Here is a 23,044-nt window from a genome sequence, read left to right as displayed (position 1 = left end):
GATGACAGGACTGTACGTTTGTTTATAATCCAGACCGGGCCTTTGATGATATCCTTTAGCAACGAGATGTGCTTTGTAACGTTCAACCGTCCCATCCGCATTCAATTTGATGCGAAAAATCCATCGGCACCCCACCTTGTTGGTAGCTTCACTTTCCGGAACTAGTTCCCAAGTTCCGTTAGCAATTAAAGCATTATACTCAGCCTGCATTGCTTCTCTCCATTCAGGTTGTAACAATGCTTTTGAATAACAAGTCGGTGTTACAGTTTCAGTAACAGCTTGCAGTACTTTTGGTCGTAGCGAACCAGTTTGTGATCGAGTAACCATATTGTGCTTTTTCTGTTCAGGTTGGGGTGGATTCAGTTGAGGTAGTGGCTGGTCAGATTGAACCAGCGTGTTTTGGGAGGTATTTGGGTGAGCTGATGTGTGTGTAGGCGGTGCTACTGTTGTGGGAAAAGAAGGTAATCCATTTGGCAGATTGATAGCTGGGAATGATGTAGAGGGGGCGGGCTGCATGTTTGAATTTTGTGAAGGGAGGCTGATATTTTGAAAATTGGGCAGGGGATTGTATGGGATAATCGTTCTATTTTGATTTTGAGAGGTTGAGGGCAGTGGGTTATTTGGTAATGGAGCTGTTGGGGGAATGGCTACAAAGGGTTCTCTAGTTGCAGGAAATATGACTGTAACAGGAGCCTCAGACTGATTGGTTGAAGATTGAATGAGCAACTCGCGACTTAACGATTGATAAGGGAATTCCTGTTCATTGAAAACAACGTGGCGTGAGATAAAAAGCTTATTAGTAAGTAAATCATAGCATTTGTATCCCTTGTGAATTTTACTATACCCAAAAAAGATACATTTGCGAGATCGAGGAAGCAATTTATTGGAGTTATACGGGCGAAGCCAAGGATAACATAAGCAACCAAAGGGACGAAACAAAGTGTAATCAGGAGCATAACCAAACAATTTTTCATACGGAGTACAGTATTTCATAATTTTGGATGGCAATCTATTAATCACATACATAGCACAATCAAATGCATATGTCCAAAAATTATTTGGTAATTTGGAATGATTAAGCAATGACAACCCTGTTTCAACAACATGGCGATGTTTTCTTTCAGCACAACCGTTTTGCTCAGGAGTGTAAGGACAAGACACACGATGATTTATACCATTGGTACTAAGATATTTAGTGAGAGCCTGAAACTCACCCCCCCCCCCCCCCCCCCCCAATCAGATTGAAAATTAAGAACGGGCTTATTGAAATATTTTTCCACAAGTGTTCGAAATTTAATGAAAACACTTAAGACCTCAGATTTATAACGCACAAAGAAAAGCCATGAAAATTTGCTATAATGATCATAGAAAAGGACATAATAGCGATAATTATCATGTGAAGTAACAGGAGCAGGGCCCCAAACATCTGAGCATACCAATTCCAACGGATTAGAAGCAATAAATGTAGAAGTAGAAAAAGGGAGGCGATGAGCCTTACTAACACAACACGAATCACAAATATCATTGCTTTTATTATCATCAAACATAATTTTATTCAAAGAAAGTGTCTTTCTAACAATAGGGTAATTAGCATGTCCTAAGCGAGCATGCCATAAAGGAATACTGATATTAAAGGCTCGGATACGAGACTTGTTTGATGATGGAAGAGACATGGTATAGAGACCATCTTTATTCACCCCTCGAAAGATCTCCTTCCTTGTCTTCAAATCCTTCAAGACAAAATAATTAGCGAAAAATTCAACTGAAACAGGATTGCAGCGGGTCAGTGAAGAAACAGACAGTAAATTATTTACTGTTTGAGGGACACGTAGAATATTTTGAATTTTAACAGAGGTATTTGAAACAGGAAATTTGGACTGACCAATATGAGAGATGGGTATAGAATGTCCATTACCTACTACAACCTCTTCGGGTCCGTCGTATTCATTGTGAACATGAAGATTTCCCAAATCAGCCGTTAAATGGTGTGTTGCTCCTGAATCTAACAACCAATCAGTTGAAGTCGTTTGAGATGTTGTAGCCACATTGGATGATGGTTTAAATGATCCACGAGTGCTTCGGCTAAATTTTGGTGAGGGACACTGCCTAGAAATGTGTCCAGTGCCTTTGCAGTTGTGACATATCAAAGTTGTGACATCAAGAGGAGCCGAGGTACTATTTGTGTGTCTGTTTTGCTGATAGTTATGGTGAGAGCCACGACTGGGCTGGTTTTGGTTATATGAGCCACAACCAGCAGAATAGGCACCTCGACTCTGGCCTCGTCCCCGATTGGAGTTTCGGGCAGCAACGTAGTTAACAGATGGAGAGAAGGTGGGAGATAGGGTCTCCCGATTCAATTGGTGTTCCTCACTATGAAGAAGCCCTGTCAAGTCATCATATGTTACTGGCTCAAGCCGAGCCTCTAGGGAACGAACGAAGGGTCTGTAGACGGTGCCCAGACCATCCAAAATAGATTCAACTAGGTCATCTTCAGTGATGGGATATTGGAGAGCAGTGAGTTCATCACTAATCGATTTGGCCCTTTGTAAATACACAAAGATAGTATCATTCTCCCTGCTGAGATTATGAAGACGGTGTTTCAAGTCACGAACCAGTGACCGAGAAGCAGTCGAATAAGCCTTTGATAACTTATTCCATGCAACGGATGCTGTTTCAGCCCCAACAATTTGTGAAATCACACTTGAAGTTAAAGAGGAAATAATTAAACTCAGCACCTGCTGATCTTTTTGTTCCCAGGGTTTGTATGCCGGATTATCAGCTCCGGTAGGCAGCTTCTTAGGGGGCGATTCAATGGTTGAATCAATATGATCAGCCAATCCTTGTCCCTTGAGGAGAGGCAGCAATTGCGTTTTCCAGAGAAGATAATTGGTAGCAGTTAATTTGTGAGAGATTTGGGTGGAGATGGTGGAGAGAGGGAGAGAATGAGTGGATGATGCAGTTGAGTTTTCACTGGCAGAGTTGGTTCCATTTTGAGACATGGTATTTCTGGAAAAACTTGTCGACTGACTGAGAAGAGAGAGTCTAAATTTTTGAAGAGAGAGAATCGACCAGAGAGATTAATCCACGTTAAGCTCTGATACCATGAAAACTGAGACTCTCAATTGAGTTTGTATTGATTGTAATCAGCTTTAAATAAGCTGTACAGGATATAGAGGTTACAACAACTATTTGTAATTCAAATTACAGATGACTAAATCAAAGCTTATCTTAACTAAATGAGTAATTACAATATTAACCTTATCATCTATAACTCCTATTTGATACTTATCTATAATTCCAGTTTGATATCCGATCCGGTGCTATTAACCTGTAATCTCCTAATGGCGGAATACGTTATATCCAAGGACTCGCAAACTCAGTCATTTTCACTTGGTCAGTGACTGACCAAGTGAATTTGGTCACTCACTGTTAGATCTAGACTTATTACAATCATATGATGGAGATTAAAACAATCACACAGTTCAGATTTACACCTCCTAAATCTAACGATGAGTGACCAAATTCACTTGGTTAGTCACTGATCAGGTGAAAACCACCGAACAGTTGCGTTCACATGGACCCTGATGACCACGTAAATTTGTTCATTCATCGTTAGATCTAGACGGATTAAAATCTTAAGGTAGAGATTCAAAACATTCTAAGACTTATATTTAATCCGTCTAAATCTAACGGTGAATGACCAAATTTATGTGGTCATCAGGATCCATGTAAATGCAACTGTTTGGAAAGTGTCAATATGAAGTGGCACTCACGTATAAAATAGCATCACTGTAGGTTTAATGTTTAGAAAAGAGTACCAATTTGATATGTTATTCACATTGTTCCGTTAAGTTTTGATTTCTCTCTCCCGGTACAATTGACTGAACTTAACGAAAGTAATATGAATGACGTGTCCGTTGTAGACCCTTAAATTGATAGGTATTTTTAAAGGTTAAGTTTATATCATACTATTTTGTATGGAGCCTAAATTAATAATTTACAAATTTTATTGTCTCTTTCAGAAACTGCTGCCCGGTTTCTCCTATAGAACTTCAACACCTTGGTCTCCAATTCCTACTTTCATGGATGAAAACCAAATGGGTCATTCACAAACTCAAATCCCATCTTCCTTCCTCAGTTACCTCCCTTATATCTTCATTCAAACCACAAATTTACCAGCCCCCCTCTTCCAATTTATCTACTTTTCTTCTCAACCATGTAGATATGAGCAAGCTCTTATCTCTCTGCGGAAAAGAAGGTTATTTCAATCTGGGTTCTTCCATCCACGCCTCCATTATCAAAAATCACGAGTTCTTCGATCTCCATGACAATCTCAATTTGCGAAATGTCCTCGTTATTTGGAACTCTCTCCTCACAATGTACTCAAATTCTGGGGTTTTCACTGGTGCAGCTAAACTGTTTGATGAAATGCCTCTTAGAGATACCATCTCATGGAATACAATGATTTCCGGATTTTTAAGCAATGGAGAGTTGGTCAAAGGTTTTGTTTTGTTTAAACGGATGCGGGAATCAGGTTTCTTCCAGTTTGATCAAGCAACTTTAACGACTTTATTATCGGCTTTTGATAGGCCTGAGTTAATCTATGCTACTAAAATGATGCATTGTTTGCTGTTTCTAAATGGTTTTGAGCATGAAATAACGGTAGGGAATGCTTTAATTACATCATATTGCAAATGTGGATGCCCTAGTTTTGGAAGACAGGTTTTTGATGAGATGCTTGGAAGGAATGTGATTAGTTGGACAGCTATCATGTCAGGATTATCAGAGAATGAATTGTACAGGGAGAGTTTGAGATTGTTCAGTGAAATGCGGTGCGGCGGAGTGATAGAACCGAATCTTTTGACTTACTTGAGTTCATTGATGGCGTGTTCTGGTTTACAGGGGTTAGGGGAAGGGTGTCAAATTCATGGAGTTGTTTCGAAATTGGGGATTCAATCGGATTTACGAGTTGAAAGTGCATTGATGGATATGTATTCGAAATGCGGAAGAATAGAAGATGCGTGGCGGATTTTTGAGTCTGCTGATGAGCTTGATGAGGTTTCCATGACTGTGATTCTTGTTGGTTTTGCGCAGAATGGTTTCGAGGAAGAAGCTGTGCGGTTTTTCGTGAAAATGGTGAAGGCGGGAGCTGTGGTTGATCCGAACATGGTTTCTGCGGTTCTCGGGGTATTTGGGGTTGATACTTCTTTAGGTCTTGGTAAGCAAATACACTCACTGGTTATCAAACGGAGCTTTGGTTCTAATCTCTTTGTTGGCAATGGGCTGATTAACATGTACTCGAAATGCGGGGAGCTGCAAGAGTCGATGAAAATCTTCAATCGAATACAAAAGAGGAACTCGGTCTCATGGAACTCCGTAATTGCTGCTTTTGCACGACACGGAGATGGGTTTAGAGCGCTACAATTGTACAACGAGATGCAAAGAGAAGGTGTCGAACCAACAGACGTTACATTTCTCTCGTTGCTTCATGCTTGTAGCCATGTAGGCTTAGTTGACATGGGCATGGAGTTCTTCACTTCCATGACTGAAGATTACACCTTTATTCCTCGCACGGAACACTATGCGTGCGTTGTCGACATGTTAGGCCGAGCAGGACTTACGAATGAAGCGAAAGCTTTCATAGAGAAACTACCTATAAAGCCTGATGTGTTTATCTGGCAATCCTTGCTTGGTGCTTGTAGCATTCATGGGGATACTGAAATAGGAAAATATGCAGCTGAAAAGCTGTTCTTATCAGAACCCAAAAAGCCCGCGCCATACGTGTTGTTGGCGAACATATACTCGGGTAACGGTAGATGGAATGAAAGGGCAAGGACTATAAAGAGAATGAAGGAAATGGGGGTAGCAAAAGATATAGGAATAAGTTGGATTGAGATTGAAAAGAAAATGCACAGTTTTGTAGTTGAGGATAAATTGCATCCAGAAGGTGAGATCATATATAAGGTTTTGGGAGAGTTATTTAGAGTCATGATAGATGAAGGTTATGTCCCGGATAAGAGGTATATTCTCTATTGCTTGGATCACGACGACAAGTAGAGGTGTCAAAACGGGTTGTTGTGTGATAATTGTGTTATTGCTCGTGATTATATATGATGCAAGTGCCACAAAATGGTAACCGTATTAAACAAGTCGTACATAGGATAAAGATCAAATTTATAAAGTTATTCTTGTACGAAAGAAATGATATTTGTTTTCCAATTATTTATACATGGTATAAAGATTAAATTTAACCCTTAGTCTTAATATATGAAATGGTGCAAATTTAACTCTAACGTTTCCAAGCAAATCAATTTTAGTCCTACATTATCAAAAATTAGAATTTACTGTTTGACTGGTATTTAACTCTCACTTAAATTCTGTTAAAATGTTAAAAACTAAATCTGCTACCTATAAATTAATCACAATTTTTTTTTGTTAAACTGTCTAAAATATTTACTATGTTATTAATATAGTCTGATGTGACAGCTAAACATAGTCAAGACCAGTTTTTTCAAATTTTCAATAGTGGAGGAAAAAAAAAATTGATCTTACTTAAAAACGTTATAAAATTTGCACAATTTCATACGTTAGAACTAAATTATTATTTTCCCGAAAAAAGGTATATATAAAAAAATATAAACAACATTCAAGTTGCTAAATTACAAAAGGTAACATAAGAGCTACTGAACGTTACACTACATTACACCCATGACCACTGAACTTTGCCAATTTTTACGGTATAGCCAATGAACTTCAAAATGTAATATAAAAGTCACTGAATTTAACACTAAATTACACTCATGGCTACTATTACTGTTGACCTACTTTTTCACATTTCACTCTCTCTTCAACATGCTAACTTCTCTTTCTCCCTATTTTACCCGGGTTAAATGCACCATTGGTCACTGAACTTACATAATTGTCTTAAAATGGTCACTCAACTTCAATTTATCTCAATTAGGTCACTCCGACGATTCCAGTGGTTAAAAAGCATAAGAATGATGACATAGGTGACACCTCAGCACGAGTTAACTCAGATATGTGGCCGAAATGACAAATGACATCCACGTATGTGCCACTTGACTATCACATGTCCGTTAATTTTATGAAAAAAAAACAAAATTTAGTTTTTTTCCCTTAAAAATGGCCAACACATGGCAGTCACGTTTTGTTTCGGTCAGAGATTTGAGTTGGCTCATGTTGACGTGTCACCCATGTCATTATTTCGATGCCTTTTGACCACTAAAATCGTCCGAGTGACCTAATCAAGACAAAACTCAAAGTTAAGTGGTTTTATTGAGATAAATTGAAATTCAGTGACCATTTTGAGAAAATTTTATAAATTCGGTTATCAATAATGCACTTAACCATATTTGACCCATCCCTTTCACTATATAAGCTCTTCTCTCCCTTCATCTCTTTTACTTTCTATGTTTAATTTTTTTTTAGAAGTGCAGATTTGCCTCTAAGCGTATGAAATAATGCAAATTTAATTTTAATGTTTCCAAACAAGATCAATTTTAACCCTATATCACAACAAATTTAAAAAAACTGGTTTGACTATTTTTTAACTGTCACATCAGACATTTCAAATAAGTTTGTCGATAAACTGAAGCAGTTCTGTACATTTTATGTTGGTTATTTATATCTATATTAGTAACACAGTAAATATTTTAGACGCATAGACAAAAAAAATTATGATTAACTTGTATGTATGTGGTAGACTTATGTGCTAGACTTAGTTGTTAGTATTTTAACAAGTTTTTTTTTTTTTAATTGTGTTACTGACACATTAAATATTTTAGACATAATTGATGTTTGAAAAATCCGATGTAACAGTTAAACAACATTCAAACAAGTCTTTTCGAAATTTTGGTAACTTAGAGATAAAATTGATCTTGCTTAAAAGCTTTAGGGGTTAAATTTGGACCATTTCGTATATTAGAATCAAACTTACACTTCATCAAAAATATCAGGGTCAAATTTGACCACTAAATAATATAAGACATATTAATTAGTAATATATTATAACTTTTTGATAAAAAAAAATATTATTAAACTCTCCCCAATGGATCATACTTTTGAGGGTTGATGAGCTTTTCATTATCGATGCTCTAAGTGTCTCACCAACTCTCTAAACTTACTTATTTCGTAACAACTAAATACAAAGTTTAGGGAATTAATCTATTGTTATGGTCAAGTTCAAGAAATTGGTGATACAGAATAATCAACTTCAGAAACTGGTAAGACACTTATAAAGTTCAAGAAACCAATCTGTTGGGAATTTTTCTAGGATCGCGACAATTTAGCGGAAGCGATAAAACAATTTTATTGAATTTATGAGGTTTACAAGAGGGTGTTCTCTAGAAACTTTCTAGAGTTACAATGAGATAAAACAAAAATAGTACACTCCGGTGTTTCCCGAAAATACCCCGAAATAATTATCTTTACTATTTTTATTTCTCCTCAAAATAATTAGACTACCCTCTAAATAAACTCTCAAAATTCACAACGCACAATTGTGCCTCCTCTCACTACATTTTGATTCCACCCTAACTCCCTTTCTCTTTCTATATTTCCCACAATTTTCAAAGAATGGTTCCTTGGCTTTTTATAAGCCAAGGATCAAGGTTTGCATTAATTGTGCCAGCAAAAATTGCTGGCACAATTAATGGCCTGATTGACCACCGAATTCTGGTGGTCAATTTTATATTTTTTTTTTATTTTTTTTTACAAATTACAAAAACAATCTTCCATCACTATAAATTACAAAAATAGTCTCACATTAATTAAGACTTCACAATAATTCTCCTTGTTTATTTAATTATTTTAAATTAATAATTAATTTTTTCAACACAATCTACTGCTATGGACAAATTCTTAAAGGTGGTGATGTATTAGGCCAAGATCACAAGGAAAATTTTTTCTAAAAAAAAATTGAAACATAATTTTTTTGAGTTGACTAATAATACCTTCTAAAAATAAAAAATGATAAACGATGTATTTTCCAGGTACTAATCCTCTCTTCCACTGTGTATGGATGAGGTTAGAAAGTTTGGAGTGAAAACTTGTCTCCTAGTCACAAAAAGCCTACAACCACAAAATCATATCTGATTCAGAACAAAAATCTCCTGAAACACTACCACAAAATCATAGTTGATTCAGAACAAAAATCTCCTGAAACACTTCCTTTTCGTTTCTTCATGTTGTTCCTAATTCATCTTATTCTCCTTGTTTCTTAGGCTTGTTTTTGCAAGTACAATTCATTGGCTCATGCTTGAAGCATCTAGCCATCTCTTTTTGGGAGGCAGCATCCACAGGCACACTTTCCAAACCACCAAGATATCCTTCAAGATGAGGATATTCCTTACCAGATGGACAAAATCCACAGCCATATGTAATTTCTGCAAAAAAAAAAAGTGCATTCATTAAGCATGCTAAAAACTTCAACATTCCAGCAATCTAAAATTGTTTATCAGAATCCACCGCACTCGAATTCGGTTTTATTTACAGATTGTAGAATTCACATGCATTTCTTAACTCTAAACTGTGACAACAATGAACTGCCAATTGATCAAAACTGCCAATTTATCAAACAATTTCATAGCTCTAGCAAAGGATACAATTTCAAAAACAAAACATAATAAAGCAAGGGATATCAAACAATAGGAATTGCACAAATTATATATTGAAACCAAACAAAATAAACAAATTAACGCAGAGAAGGATATATGAGCATTATCATCAGAATAAACAAATTAACACAATAATACACAGAGAAGGATATATGAGCATTACCAGGATCGTCAGGCTGTGACTTTCGAAAGAGCGAGAGTTCTAATTCCCCTGTACCCCAGTCAGCCAATTCAACAAAGATCAAGACTGGAGAGGCATCAATGCCATCAGAGTTTCGGGGTTTCGCAATGAAGCTGACATGACACCTGTCGCAAACTCCAAACATCTCCATCCCACGGATGCGTAGTAGTGTACGACAAGCACCCAAGGCTTGCACAACTTCAAACTTACGATTCTAGAAAACAAGGGTGATAATTATAAAAACGCCCAAAATTTTTAGAAAAACAGAAATAGAGGGATAAGATTAATTCAAACCTCTGAAATATCAGGTTCCATTAAGCAAGCCAAGGCAAGATCTGAATCATTTAGGTTTTCATAGCAAGCTAGGGCATGTTCAGCATATTGAACAGCGGAAAGGAAAGGGGACCTGTTCTTAAAAGGAATTACAAAACTCAGACTAAACTAAACACATTATACTAATTCATTCAATTCAAATATGATGATCCAAACCCTAACATCAATGGAGAAGATAAAATTGAAAATCAGAAAATAAATTACCGTTTGACTGTCTTCTCTTTGAGTGCCTTCTTCTTAAGCCGGCGATGTCCATGGCATCGCGTTTGAGAAGTGTCTGGTTTGAGTTCAATAGATTTGACAGGACGAGTTCTTCCCTCCATTTCCGATTTCCGATTTCTGGTTTGCAAACTTCAATCGCCTTTCTGAGGTTTCACCTCTTTAAATATGTTAATCAGGTAGCTTATAAGGTAAGTTATTAATCAAATTAATTGGGTAAATTACACCCATGGCCACTAAACTTTACCTATTTTCACATTAGGGCTACTAAATTTCATTTCTTCTCGGTATGGCCATTGAACTTTACACTTTTTTAACACCGATGGACACTTAACTCCTCAAAATGACCATTGACGGATAAAAATAAAAAATCTAAAGCGTTAATGATATTCTAAGGAACTTTAATTCTTGAAAATTTTCTTTTTGAGATCATTTAGATTTTGTTTGATTAGGAGGGAAAGTGAATTTTTAGAGAGATAAAGCTCCAAAAAATGTGATTTTCGAATGGTTTCTTGGTAAATGTCGTTCTGAACAACTTTAATTTTTGAATATTTTCATTTTAAGGTCGTTAACGATCGTTAATGGTCATTTTGAGAAGTTGGTTAAAATTGAATGGTCACCGATATTAAGAAGTGTTAAAGTTCAGTGACAATACCGAAAAAAAATAAAATTAAGTGGCCATAATGTGAAATGGGTAAAGTTCAGTGGCCATGGATGTAATTTACCCCAAATTAATAGGAAGACTTTCACTCTGGTAACCCCCTTTGTGCATTGAAGCTTTTCCTTGATTTACTCCTCATTTCCATAAATTATCTATAAAAGAATAAAAATAAAAGGCTAAATAGATAATTATACAATTATAAATTTGTCAAATTTTTGTTATAAATTGGTCCTGTTTGGCAATTAGCGCTAACTATCTTTTTGGTTAGCTGATTTGGCTAGCGGATTGTGTAAACTTATTTGATAAAATTTAGCTGATTGCTAATAGCCGTTTCAGTAAAATGACAAATAAAAAAATGAAAAAACATTTATTTGGGATTAAAGAGCATTAATTAAAGTAAAAATGTCTATAAAAAGAGATGGAGAAATAAACTAATTGAAAAAACTTCTAAAATGAGCTTTTTCAAAATTAACTTATTGGGTCAAATAATTTTTTTAAAAGATTTTACTATTTTAATTATTAAATGATGTCAATAGATGGTATTCCAAGTGACATAGAAGACGAAATGTTAATATAAAGACTCTTATAATGGACTTGTCAACACTTTTTTATTTGATGATTTGGTAAATTTCAAAACTTTAGGTATAAAGTCAAACTTTCACATAAGAATGTCTCATCACATGTCATCAAATAAGTTAAATAAGGGTAAAACTACTAAAAAAAAATCAAATAATAGTAAAAGAATTGATAAAGGAGAGGTCTAATTATAAATTTATGGTGCTAATTAATTGTGATAAATGAAAAAAAATTTTTTAACAGATAATGGCAAATTTAAGTTTGTAATTATATATTAAGTTTTTTAAAAAAAAAAAATAAAGGTAGGAAAGTTAACGCATAGAAACCAAATCTATGAAGCATCGATACGGGTATGGATACGCATACGGATATGGTAAACAATATTTTTAAAAAATATGTGATACAAATCCGATAGGAATACGGCAAATTTTATATATGAAATCCAAGTAGAGATACATTGACCTACAAATCCAAGCAAAGGGAAACACATGCTTGTGGAAAAGAAAGAAAAAGCAAGGAAGCAAAATAGCAAAATCAAAAGCTTGAAACAGGAATCAAAATACACAGAAAAGAAATAGGTGATGCCGATCAAAATATCTTTCGAGGTTCCTGCGGGTGTCACCCCCGAATAACGCTTAAAGGATGGAATTATCATACAGGACATACTGTTTTTTTGATATTAGCTAGAGTTTTAGTCACAACGTTTTGAATCAGTTGGTTTGAAGGTGTCCCAACCTTAATCTGCAAGTGTTGTCATTATACAGAAATGATCTCATGAACCATGAATCAACTCATTTGCTGTCAGCAGAAATACTTGTATTAAATTTGTAGTACTATTAGTTACTGTGCTGATACACAAATAAATTATTCATATTATTATTATTATTATTTGGCAATTTTTCCCTTGATAATGTTCAAACCTTTAGTTTTACTGGAAAAAACTTTTTATCAAACATGGCCTTTACATTTTTAAATTATACTCATGGTTAAAGTTTAGTTTTTAAATTATACACATAGTTAAAGTTTAGTGGTTATAATGTTAAAAAATGTATAATTTTTTTTGAATAAAAGAATCACTTATATTAAAGGGCTAAATCAGCCAAAAGAATATCGTTAAGGAACGGAGGTGGACATGCCCACTCTCCACGAACAGATTTGAACACAACCGCTCGAGCTAGGCTATGAGCTGCTGCGTTGGCTGAACGTTTGACAAAAGAGATTGAAACTAATTCTAACTCTTGTAATAAAATAGAACAATGTGCAAGAATATCATAAAGATAGGAATTACTAGAGATTGGTGATGCTAATGCTTGGACTACTGTTAGACAGTCCATTCGGATAATGATTCGGTCAAGATTCCTTACTTTGATCCAGAATAAGACTTCCTTCAGTGCTATCGCTGCCGCAATTACCGGTTCGAATAATCCATCCAAAGCCCCGTGATAAGCATAAGTGCACAAACCATCTGAATTACGGATTAAGAATCCCATTGAACTATAACCCGCCTCCTGAAAGGTTCCGGCATCCACGTTACATGTCTGAAATCCGGTACTGGGCCGTAACCATCGAGAATTTGCTTGCTGGGCGCTGGGTTGTGTTCGATTTTTGGCTTCCTGCGCCGAATTCCAATTGTTGATCTCCTGCTGTACACGAGCTGCAATAACACCGGGGCTGTTCTTTCTTCGTTGCCATACAACTTCATTTCTATGTTTCTATAACAGCCAGACTCCCGTGGCTATTTTCTGCATTTCCTCCATATTTCCTCCGATCAGTTTTGATTGGAGCCATGTGAGAAAATCCGGAATTCTCAATGTTCTTGAGCTGTCAAAAATTAACGCCCATGTCTGACGAGAGATTTCACAGTCTGCAAACAAGTGATGTTCAATTTCATCAACACCGGAACATATTGGGCGGATATTAGGATGCGTACTATGACAGGCAGCCAGATTGTGCATTGTGGGTAGACTTTGCGAAAGCACACGCCAAATACAATTTTTAATTTTAGGAGCAACTGATAAGTGCCAAATCTGATTCCAGTGGCAACTCCTAGACGGTTCTGACTCATTGTTTGCCCCTGAACTTACTCGATAGCCACTTTTCACTGTGTAGATTCCTTTAATTTCTGGTCCCTAAAACCATTCATCATCCCGCCCCCTAACTCTTCTTGGGATAGATAGAATCAGTTGCTGGTCTCGTTGATTGAAATTGGCTCGTATTAGATCTTTATCCCATCTTCCGTCGTTCAAGAACAAGTCGTGTACCATATTAGTTGGGGGTGATGGTACTAGTCAGTTTTGGATTATGTGTGTCGGGCAACCATGGGCTGTCCCAAATATGAGTTGAGCTCCCATTACCGATCTTGAACCGTAGACCTTGCAAAAGTAAATCACGACCAGCAAGGATGCTTCTCCATACATAGAAGGGGTTATGGCCTAGTACCGCATCTTGGAAAGGAAGGTGAGGAAAATACCTGGCTTTTAGAATTTGAGACATTAACGAGTCTGGTTGAGTGATTATCCTCCATCCCTGTTTAGCAAGTAGAGAAATATTGAACTGTTTGATGTTCTGAAAGCCCAAACCACCCTGACATTTAGGACGACATAGATGTGACCATTGATGCCAGTGAATTCCTGACGCGGACTCGCCCGAGTTACTCCACCAGAATCTGTTAAGCATTTTGTTGATGTCATCGCAGAATTGGTCGGTCATTAGAAACACACTCATGATAAAGGTGGGTATGGACTGAAGTACTGCTTTAATTAGAATCTCTTTTCCTGCTCGAGAAAGGAATTTTTCTTTCCAACTATGAATTCTCTTCCAGATTCGCTCCTTAATATGCCCGAAGGCCCGTGACTTACTTCTTCCAACAATGATAGGCGCTCTAAGATATAGCCCCAAGTTCGTTACCTCATTCACCCCTACCAGAGTTGAGATCGCTTCTTTCGTCGTCGAATCCGCTTCTTTACTGAACATCAGGGAAGATTTTTGATAGTTTATTTTCTGTCCGGAGGCCGCTTCATACTTTTGGTGGCAATGAAGGATAGTGGCTGATTCTATTAAATTAGCTCTGAAAAATAGAAAACTATCGTCAGCGAAAAATAAGTGTGAAACCATGGGCGCTGATCTTGCTACTTTACAGCCATGTATATACCCTGCATTTTCTTTGGCTTTGAGTAAAGCCGATAGACCTTTTGCAAAGATGAGAAAAAGGAATGGTGACAAAGGATCCCCCTGACGGAGACCACGACTAGGGGTGATGCTTCCACTAGTTCGCCCATTATGCAGAATTTTGTATGAAACTGAGTTAATGCACATTAACATCCACTGAATCCACTGATTATGAAAGCCCATTTTCTCCAACATTTTCCTCAAAAATTCCCATTCAACTCTGTCATAAGCCTTACTCATATCCAGCTTAAGTGCAGCCATTCCTGAACCTCTTGACAATTTCAGCTTATGAATAACCTCAAATGCTACTATGATATTATCAGAAATTGCACGCCCCGATAAGAAAGCACTTTGGGTTGCTGATATAACTTTAGGTAGGATTTTTTTGAACCTGTTAGCCAACATTTTTTATAGGATTTTGAAGAGAACGTTGCACAATGCTATGGGCCGAAGATCTGTTACCATCGTCACATCCTTCTTTTTTGGTATAAGAACAATCAAGGTCTCATTTAGATGAGCAGGGACACAAGAAGAATTCAGACAGGATAAACAAGTGGATGTCACCTTAGGTCCAACTATACTCCAGAACTGTTGAAAGAAAGCTGGATTCAACCCGTCAGGGCCAGGGCTCTTATCAGGATGCATAGAAAAGCAAGCAAGGCGTACCTCTTCAGCTGAGAAATCTTGTAATAAGAACTGGTTGTCCTTTTCCGATACCTTCGCAACAACGCTATCTAGAACCTCTGCTGCCTCACTGCCCCGGCTTGTGAAAATATCTTGGAAATACCCTGTCAGTAGTTCATCGAGGCCTGATCCCCAACCACAACGCGTCCCGTTCTCGTTCACCAGTTCAGAAAATGAGTTGTTTCTTTTCCTGGCTGAAGCGTACTCATGGAAGTATCTAGTATTGCTGTCACCGCCTTGTAACCAGAATAATTTAGCTCTCTGTCGCCAGAAATCCTCTCTTTGGTATAAAGCTGTGTTGAACGCGACAGTCGTTTCCTGAAATAGTTCAATTCCCCTTCTATCCGTACGTTGCTTCAATCTTTGTAACCGGGTCCGTAGATCAGCAATGTTTCTGTTAAAATCTTTATGGCAATTCGAACTCCATGTCTGTAATGCTTCCGTACAATTTGCAATTCGTTGTTCAATTGTGGCCTCTTCTATCCGATTCCATGCATTTTCAACAATCGAATCGCATTGTGCCTCCCGTATCCAGCCATTCTCGAATCTGAACCTCCTCGGATGAGAGATTTTGACCCAAGCTTTGATAGTTAACCGAATTGTAGAGTGATCCGAGCACGTCGTGATCAGATTATGAAGATCGGAGTTGGGGAAGGATTCTTTCCAGTTAGAACTAATTAAGGCTCTGTCTAGCCATTCCTCAATCCATCTTGGAGTACCTCGTCCTGTTTCCCAAGTGTAAGGATATCCCTGCATCTCAATGCTCAATAAACCACAGTCCTCAATTGCTGCTCTGAACCCCTCAAATAGGTTAGAAGGGTGTCTGTTACCTCCAATTTTTTCCGATTGACACAAAAGGTCGTTGAAATCTCCAATACAACACCAAGGAAGGTTAGTGTTAGAAATTAAGGATCTCATCATATCCCAGGAATCTCTTCTTCTATTTCTTTCGGGGTACCCATAGAAGCCAGTAAGTCTCAAATTCGTTATATTAGCCATACTAACCTCAGCATCAATGAAATTGTCTGAAGAACCCAAGATGGTAACCGGCGCTTTATTCTTCCATAGGAGCGCCAGGCCTCCTCCTCTACCTCTGCTGTCAACTGCAAACCAATCATCAAAACTAAGTTTCCTACAAATGATCCTTATTCGCTCTTTAGCCACCTTAGTTTCCATAAGGAAAAGAAACAAAGGTTTGTGGGCTCGAACTAAGTCCCCGAGGACGTTAACTGTGCATGGGTTGCCCAGACCACGACAGTTCCAGCTGATGATGCTCATATCCCTGGACGGGCCTCGTCCCTAGGTCCCGTCTCATTTCTGTTCGTATACTGTACGGTGCAGTTCAACTTGTCATCTTTGTTGGTCGTCACCATTCTTTTCCTCTTTGGCTCAATGCTTATCCCATCCTCATTATAAACTGTTTCTTCAAAGTTTGGTATTGAAGCCCCGGCTGGGAATCCGTATATCTTCCTTCCTGGTCCTGCTATTCCGTCTGAATCCCCACTATCAGCCTCGATGTCACTGTACTGATCCTCTCTATCTTCTAATGGAGTGCGAATCCAGGCTTTGCCATTAGCCGTACCAGGTTTCCTTAGAACAGCCCTGAGTGAGCTACCGAATTTCCTCTCAGTTGGATTGTCATGATTGTCGAACAAAGCATTGCAGAATTTGTCTGTATGGCCTATGATACCACAATAAAAACAGAATTGAGGAAGTCGTTCATATTTGTAGGTTGCCCATAATTTTTGCCCTCCTCTGCGCTGTAGAAATTGTCCCGTTTTCATGCTTCTTCTAGTATCAATCGCTACTTTGATCCGCAGAAAGCTACCGGTGAAGTTTTTTGAATCAGTATCCATGAAGCATCCCATGTCGTTCCCTAAGGCCTTACATGCTGCTTCCGTTTGAAAATCAATAGGAAGATCATAAACCTGTACCCAGATGATTAAATTATGGAGTTCTACCTGAGAGGCTTGTTCTGAGGTTCTGAGCTGCTGAACCACCAGGACGTTCTGATTAAAATTCCAAGGGCCATCATTGAGGACTCTGGCCATGTCTAACTCATGGTAAAATTCAAACAGCTATCTCCCGCCTATTTCCGTTTTCATAACAGTTAACTGGCCTCCAAATTGCAGCCAAAGTCGTTTGCATAGAATCGAAATGTATTGTTCTAGCTGATAAAAACTGACCGATAACAAAGAACTTTGGGGGTAAATCACCTGGCAAGAGCAAATCGTCGCTAAGGACTAGCGTTGGTTCCTCGTTGGAGTTAATATTGAGATTGGCGTATTCCTCTGATATATTCATGGTTTTAGTGATTTTAAGAGGTTTTGGATTGAAGGGAGTGCTGTAAGGGAGGTGTAAAAACTATCGCGGGGGAAGGGTCTATGTGGTTTTGAAGGGGCGGAAAACAGGGGTTTAATTGTGGGCTAGTTTTGTGAGGTATGGATTAGCGGCAGAAATCTGGGTGAAAAATCGGACAGCTTGAGTTGCTGGAGGAGGTGATAGGATTGGGGTGGCAAGCGGTGGTGTAGGCGACGACAAAAATTGGGATTAGGTTTCGCAACTTCTCAATGGAGAAGACAGGTTGAACTCCACAGAGGAGAGACAAATAAAATCCTTAGACAACTATTAAAAAAAATGTATAATTGATTGACTTTTATGTTGTGCTTTGAAATTTAATGACAGTGAAAATGAGTAAAGTTGAGTGACAATAAAATTTTGGAGATTTTTTCTTTAAAAAATGTTTATTTTTAGAATATAAAAAAATAATGCCGGGTTAATAAATATTCCATTGTAATGCTATTATTAAATGTGCTAGAGGATTTACGCAACTTTTGGTGACCTCATTAGACAATGTCGGAACCTCCTATCTCTTAACAACGGTTTCTCAATCCGTTTTATTTACCGGCAAGCAAATAGCTTAGCCCATACTTTGGCTAGGGCAGATTTTGGTGACCTCATTAGACAATGTCGGAACCTCCTATCTCTCAACAACGGTTTCTCAATCTGTTTTTTTTTACCAACAAGCAAATAGCTTAGCCCATACTTTGGCTAGGGCGGAGTTTGGTGACCTCATTAGACAATGTCGGAACCTCCTATCTCTCAACAATGGTTTCTCAATCCGTTTTATTTATCGGCAAGCAAATAGCTTAGCCCATGCTTTGGCTAGGGCGGCTTCACAACATGCTTGCCCATCTTATTTTGATGTTATTCCTGCCTTTATTTCTCCTACTATATTGACTTTTTTTTGCAAGTCTACGGATCATTAATGAAATTTTCCTTCAAAAAAAATTGTGCTAGAGGATTTACGCAACTTTTATTAAAACATTGCTTTCAAATGTAAACAACTTGATAATCAAATAACAAGATTTAGTATAAATATTAGATATCAGATTCCATTTGACATTTGGAATCTGAATTTAACCGCGCTTTACTCAGCCGTTGACATTCAGTTCGATAAAAGTTCGATCATATTCATTTTTCAATTTATAAATAATTTGAGCTTGAATACGATTTGAGACTTAACTTGTAAGAATCGAGATTGAGCATGACAAAACTCGGTTTAAAAGCTCGTAAGCAAGTTCAATTATGGGTTCGTGAGTAAGCTCATAAACAAGCTCGTGTCAATTATTTTTCTAATAATACAATTTTTAAAAAGGAGAAAATGTAAAATTACTTAATTTTTTATGTTATTTTTTTTTTCAAATGAAGTATTCGCAAACAAAGTTAATGAATAAATTAACAAATTATTTACACGTAAAGTTCATAAATAAAATTAACTTGTAAACCGATGCGATAATTTTGTTAATAAATGGAGGACGAACAAAATATTAGCAGCACCAACCAAGCTTAATTAAGCATCAATGTTCAACCTCTAACTTGATACGGGCTGAATACGACATATCCAAGGATCCTGAAACTAAAGCCGCAATCAAAGTGATCCTATAGTGATACAAATTTTTAACGAGTTGATTTTTATCTTAAACGAATAAAGAGATTTCGAAGCTAAACTTAAATGAGTCGAAATCCCCAATATTCACGAGCTAAATCCGCCGGAATTGTGAAATCCCCATTGCTCAGAGGGATGAACCTTAAAAACACTTTTAAAGAGAAATTGATAAGAAATTAAATCTTACAAAAAAGAAGAAGATGAATTTATATATCTCAAAACCTTTGCTGATTAAGTAAGTCCGCATGCCCTATAAGAAAACCAAACACCGTGTGGATTAAATCAGAAATTTCAGGAGTTTTGTTCTTCTGGCCACACGCCGTGTGAGAAATCCACATTTTCTATGAGTATTTTGCTAACACTTCTCATTGTTTCTCTCGAGGTTGCACGTCCTGTGTATTTGACACTTCGTGTGAGCCCGTTCTTCATACGGATTGTCATCATTTTTCCCTAGACATATGCTCCTTGACTTGACTTCTCTCACTACATATCTCCTCTCTTATCACATAGATAGGGATGGCAACAGTGCAGGGCGGGGGTGGGGATGCATTCCCCATTCCGCCCCCAATATGTTTAGGGGCGGTTTTGCGGAATCCCTAAAACGAATTTCGGGGATTTTTTTTGTTGGATGTGATTAACCAAAAAACAAAATGAACACAGAAAAATATATGAATAATAAAACTTGAAATTAAAAGGAAAGAGTTAGACAAATCTGAGGCCTGTATTAGCAGTTTCCTTAAGACAGATGTCGTTGCTATTGATGATCGTCTCCCAGGATACAACAGATTACACTAGCGAACTCAAACCGTGTGTAGACTTGTTATCATCGGAATAGGAAAACAAGAACATTATGAACAGACAAAGAGCAGTAAAAATTCCAAAGAATATTTTTTGTAACTGTATGTGAATTTGACAATCAATTCTATATAAATAGAACCCGAAAGGATATGTCTGCTCACGGACGAACACGAGTCTACGTGGACTGATATGACTATTCATGTACAAACATGACTGTTCATGAAAGGAGGTGTTTGTTGGTATTTAAATTAATATATAATTTTATTCAAAATTTTCCAACAATTCCCCACATGAATACAATTAGAAACGAGACGATTACGACTTGGTGATAACTTTCTACAGCTGCTATCTGCATATGATATGTAGCTAATGTGCCTTGAACTTTCCCTTGTGAAAGTATATTTACTTTACTGGCTGACTAGTAGACGCGATCTCACTATTCTGCCGTTTGTGTAAACGATGATATACCCCACACAGATACCAACATAACACGGTATGGTTCTCATGGTTATGTTTGTTATGGTCATGAACATCGTCTGGTTCAGCGAGAGTTTAAGAGAACTAGGCCCCACTAGTCTCTTTTGAAGCGACCCCACTTCACTCTGACATAAGTGATTTATTTACTCAGAATACTGATGCACAATGTATCATTAAAAGCATATAGTTTAACCTTTTACCGTTTGTGTCACTGTTTACATCTAGGAACGGACTTGGGTTTATCCCCCACAGTGAACGTGCAAGGTTAACCGAAACCGACTACCGTATGGATTTTTATTTTAAAATTACTAATTTAGTTTCGGTATTCCAAAAACCTCAGTTAACCAAAACCATTGTAAGAAAAAACGCTATCACCAATGAAGGAATCCGTCGGTAATAACTAAAATTGTATCGGTGATCAGCATCACTGACGGAAGATCGATAGAATCTGATGTGTCGGCCTTGACCTCATAGGTAAGCTGCTACGATAATTTTTTACCAACAAAACAAATCGCCGACACAATGTTGCAATCGCTGTTTTATGTTGGAAATTCATACTACCTTTCGTAGTGATTTCCATCGGGAATTCTGATAACATTATTACTGACAATATGTTTGATGTATTTTTTGAAATATTTATTTAAATAATTCACAAATATTGCGTTTCAAAATTATTTTTAGATTTTATTAGGAACTCTTTAAAGTACCACTTTAGAAAGTAAACATTATCATTAAACAAGTGCAACCTAAAAATTGCAGAAGTTACTTAAAACAACAGTGTATTATTATTCTTCAAATTGTTTAGGAACTTCTCTTGACATTTTTCTCAATCTCTGGTTTGTAATGTTCAAGTCCAATAAAACCAACCAAATTAGCCAAGTTGGTATTTAAATTTTGATTTCAAGCCAAGTTGATTCGTAGATGCTGATCTCATATCGTTTGGCCGTAGAATATATGAATGCATACCTGGTTTCCTAAGTACCAGGGCTACCACCGAGTTTTAACATTGAGATTGAGATCGAGATTGAGATTGAGGTGGCTCAGGGAAAACTAGGGCTACCACCAATGTCGAATAATCATTTTCCTAAAGCCAACGATGCATAAGCAGAAATGCATTTCTACAAACGAAAATGGAAGAAAATGAAACAAACATAGTCATGGTATTTTATTCTGTCAATTTTTACAAACGATAAAGATCATTTAAAAATTACAACCAACGATTGAACACAAATATGAAAAAATAAAACCAAGATTGTCTAAAGAAAGAAACTCGGTATATTTAGGTGGGAATTAAGGGTCAAAATAGTTTCGAAGTTGATAAATAGGGTCAGTTTAGTCCACGTAGAAGTTTAAGTATCAACCCAGTCTCGAATTTGGACGAAACTTGACAAATTAATCCAAATTTGATAAACTTTTAGATTAAAACTGATTGTTTTGAGACTAATTTGGTAATTTTTACCAACTTTAAAATTAAGTTGATACCTAAACTTCGATTTAGACTAAAATGATCATGTCTGTCAATTCTAAGGATCGTTTTGACCCTTAATTCATTTAGGTGATATAGATTCCACCATCACGAGGAGGAAAGAAATGAATATGTTTATATTGCATGCACATAAAAGATTAATTGGTTTAAGAATCAGCTTGAAATGTATCAAATATCCTCGTAATTTTGGAAAGAATAATCATTACCATCACAAAATTATATGTCATCCTATAATAGTAAAAAAATTTGGTAGAACATTATAACATAAACTAATAGAGTAGCTCCATCTCCTTTTCTTGTAGGAAGATATTCATAAACAACTCTATTTTTCGATGTTGTACTTTCTCTTTTATGTATGGAAAATGCGATAGTGTAGTTCATTTCCTTATTGCGTGGACAGTTGATATTAATGAACCGATTGTGTTTATGAAAGACTACCCTATCCCAATTTGACACCTTGTATGTAACGATTTCAGACTTGGTCTTCATTAATATAAGGTTACTGATTAAAAAGAAAAAATCGAAATAAAATGTTAACTGATCGAATAATTGGTTAACCGATTAGTGTTAATATGGTTAATGTATTTAAAAACTGGACAAATTACAAATCTAGCCCAACTAAAAGGATCTATTTACATATCTAATCCACTTTGCTTTCATCTCATCAAATTAGACACTTTCATCCATTTTGGACAAAATTATCTGTAGTTCTATTCGATCGATCCATCTGCTCCTCCCGCTTCTTCTTCCTCCGCTTCGTTCACTTCTTCTTCTTCTTCTTCAATTTCCGATACCAATCGTTAGCAATTTTTGAGATTATTGAAGTATTATGTTCAATTTTCCGTAGAAATAGTATGTTTTTAGCTTATGCGCCTGC

General features: G+C 36.9%; 2 protein-coding genes across 2 annotated transcripts; one reads left to right on the top strand and one right to left on the bottom strand.

The window, feature by feature from the left end:
* Nucleotides 1-4,003: 4,003 nt before the first annotated feature.
* On the top strand, nucleotides 4,004-6,257 carry LOC136205256 (pentatricopeptide repeat-containing protein At3g05340). The gene has a single exon (XM_065995769.1). It carries the CDS (start codon nucleotides 4,087-4,089, stop codon nucleotides 6,055-6,057), a length of 1,971 nt encoding a protein of 656 aa, XP_065851841.1. The 5' UTR covers nucleotides 4,004-4,086; the 3' UTR covers nucleotides 6,058-6,257.
* Nucleotides 6,258-8,877: 2,620 nt separating this feature from the next.
* Nucleotides 8,878-10,534, bottom strand: LOC136206426 (uncharacterized). The gene is made up of 4 exons (XM_065997480.1): nucleotides 10,354-10,534; nucleotides 10,111-10,222; nucleotides 9,799-10,030; nucleotides 8,878-9,404 (listed from the first exon to the last, which is right to left on the bottom strand). The coding sequence occupies exons 1-4, from the start codon at nucleotides 10,470-10,472 to the stop codon at nucleotides 9,223-9,225; spliced, it is 645 nt and encodes a 214-aa protein (XP_065853552.1). The 5' UTR covers nucleotides 10,473-10,534; the 3' UTR covers nucleotides 8,878-9,222.
* Nucleotides 10,535-23,044: the final 12,510 nt, after the last annotated feature.

Source organism: Euphorbia lathyris, chromosome 9, assembly GCF_963576675.1.
Source record: "Euphorbia lathyris chromosome 9, ddEupLath1.1, whole genome shotgun sequence".
Lineage (NCBI taxonomy): Eukaryota > Viridiplantae > Streptophyta > Magnoliopsida > Malpighiales > Euphorbiaceae > Euphorbia > Euphorbia lathyris.
This window is presented reverse-complemented; position numbering and strand designations above follow the sequence as displayed.

What these genes read in the sequence shown, in the direction of transcription:
- LOC136205256 (XM_065995769.1), top strand. Translation starts at nt 4,087, where the DNA reads ATGAAAACCAAATGGGTCATTCACAAACTCAAATCCCATCTTCCTTCC.
- LOC136206426 (XM_065997480.1), bottom strand. Translation starts at nt 10,472, where the DNA reads ATGGAGGGAAGAACTCGTCCTGTCAAATCTATTGAACTCAAACCAGAC. An exon ending in AAAGAGAAGACAGTCAAACG is followed by an intron (nt 10,223 to 10,353) that starts GTAATTTATTTT and finishes TTTTAAGAACAG; the next exon opens with GTCCCCTTTCCTTTCCGCTG. An exon ending in TGGAACCTGATATTTCAGAG is followed by an intron (nt 10,031 to 10,110) that starts GTTTGAATTAAT and finishes CTTGTTTTCTAG; the next exon opens with AATCGTAAGTTTGAAGTTGT.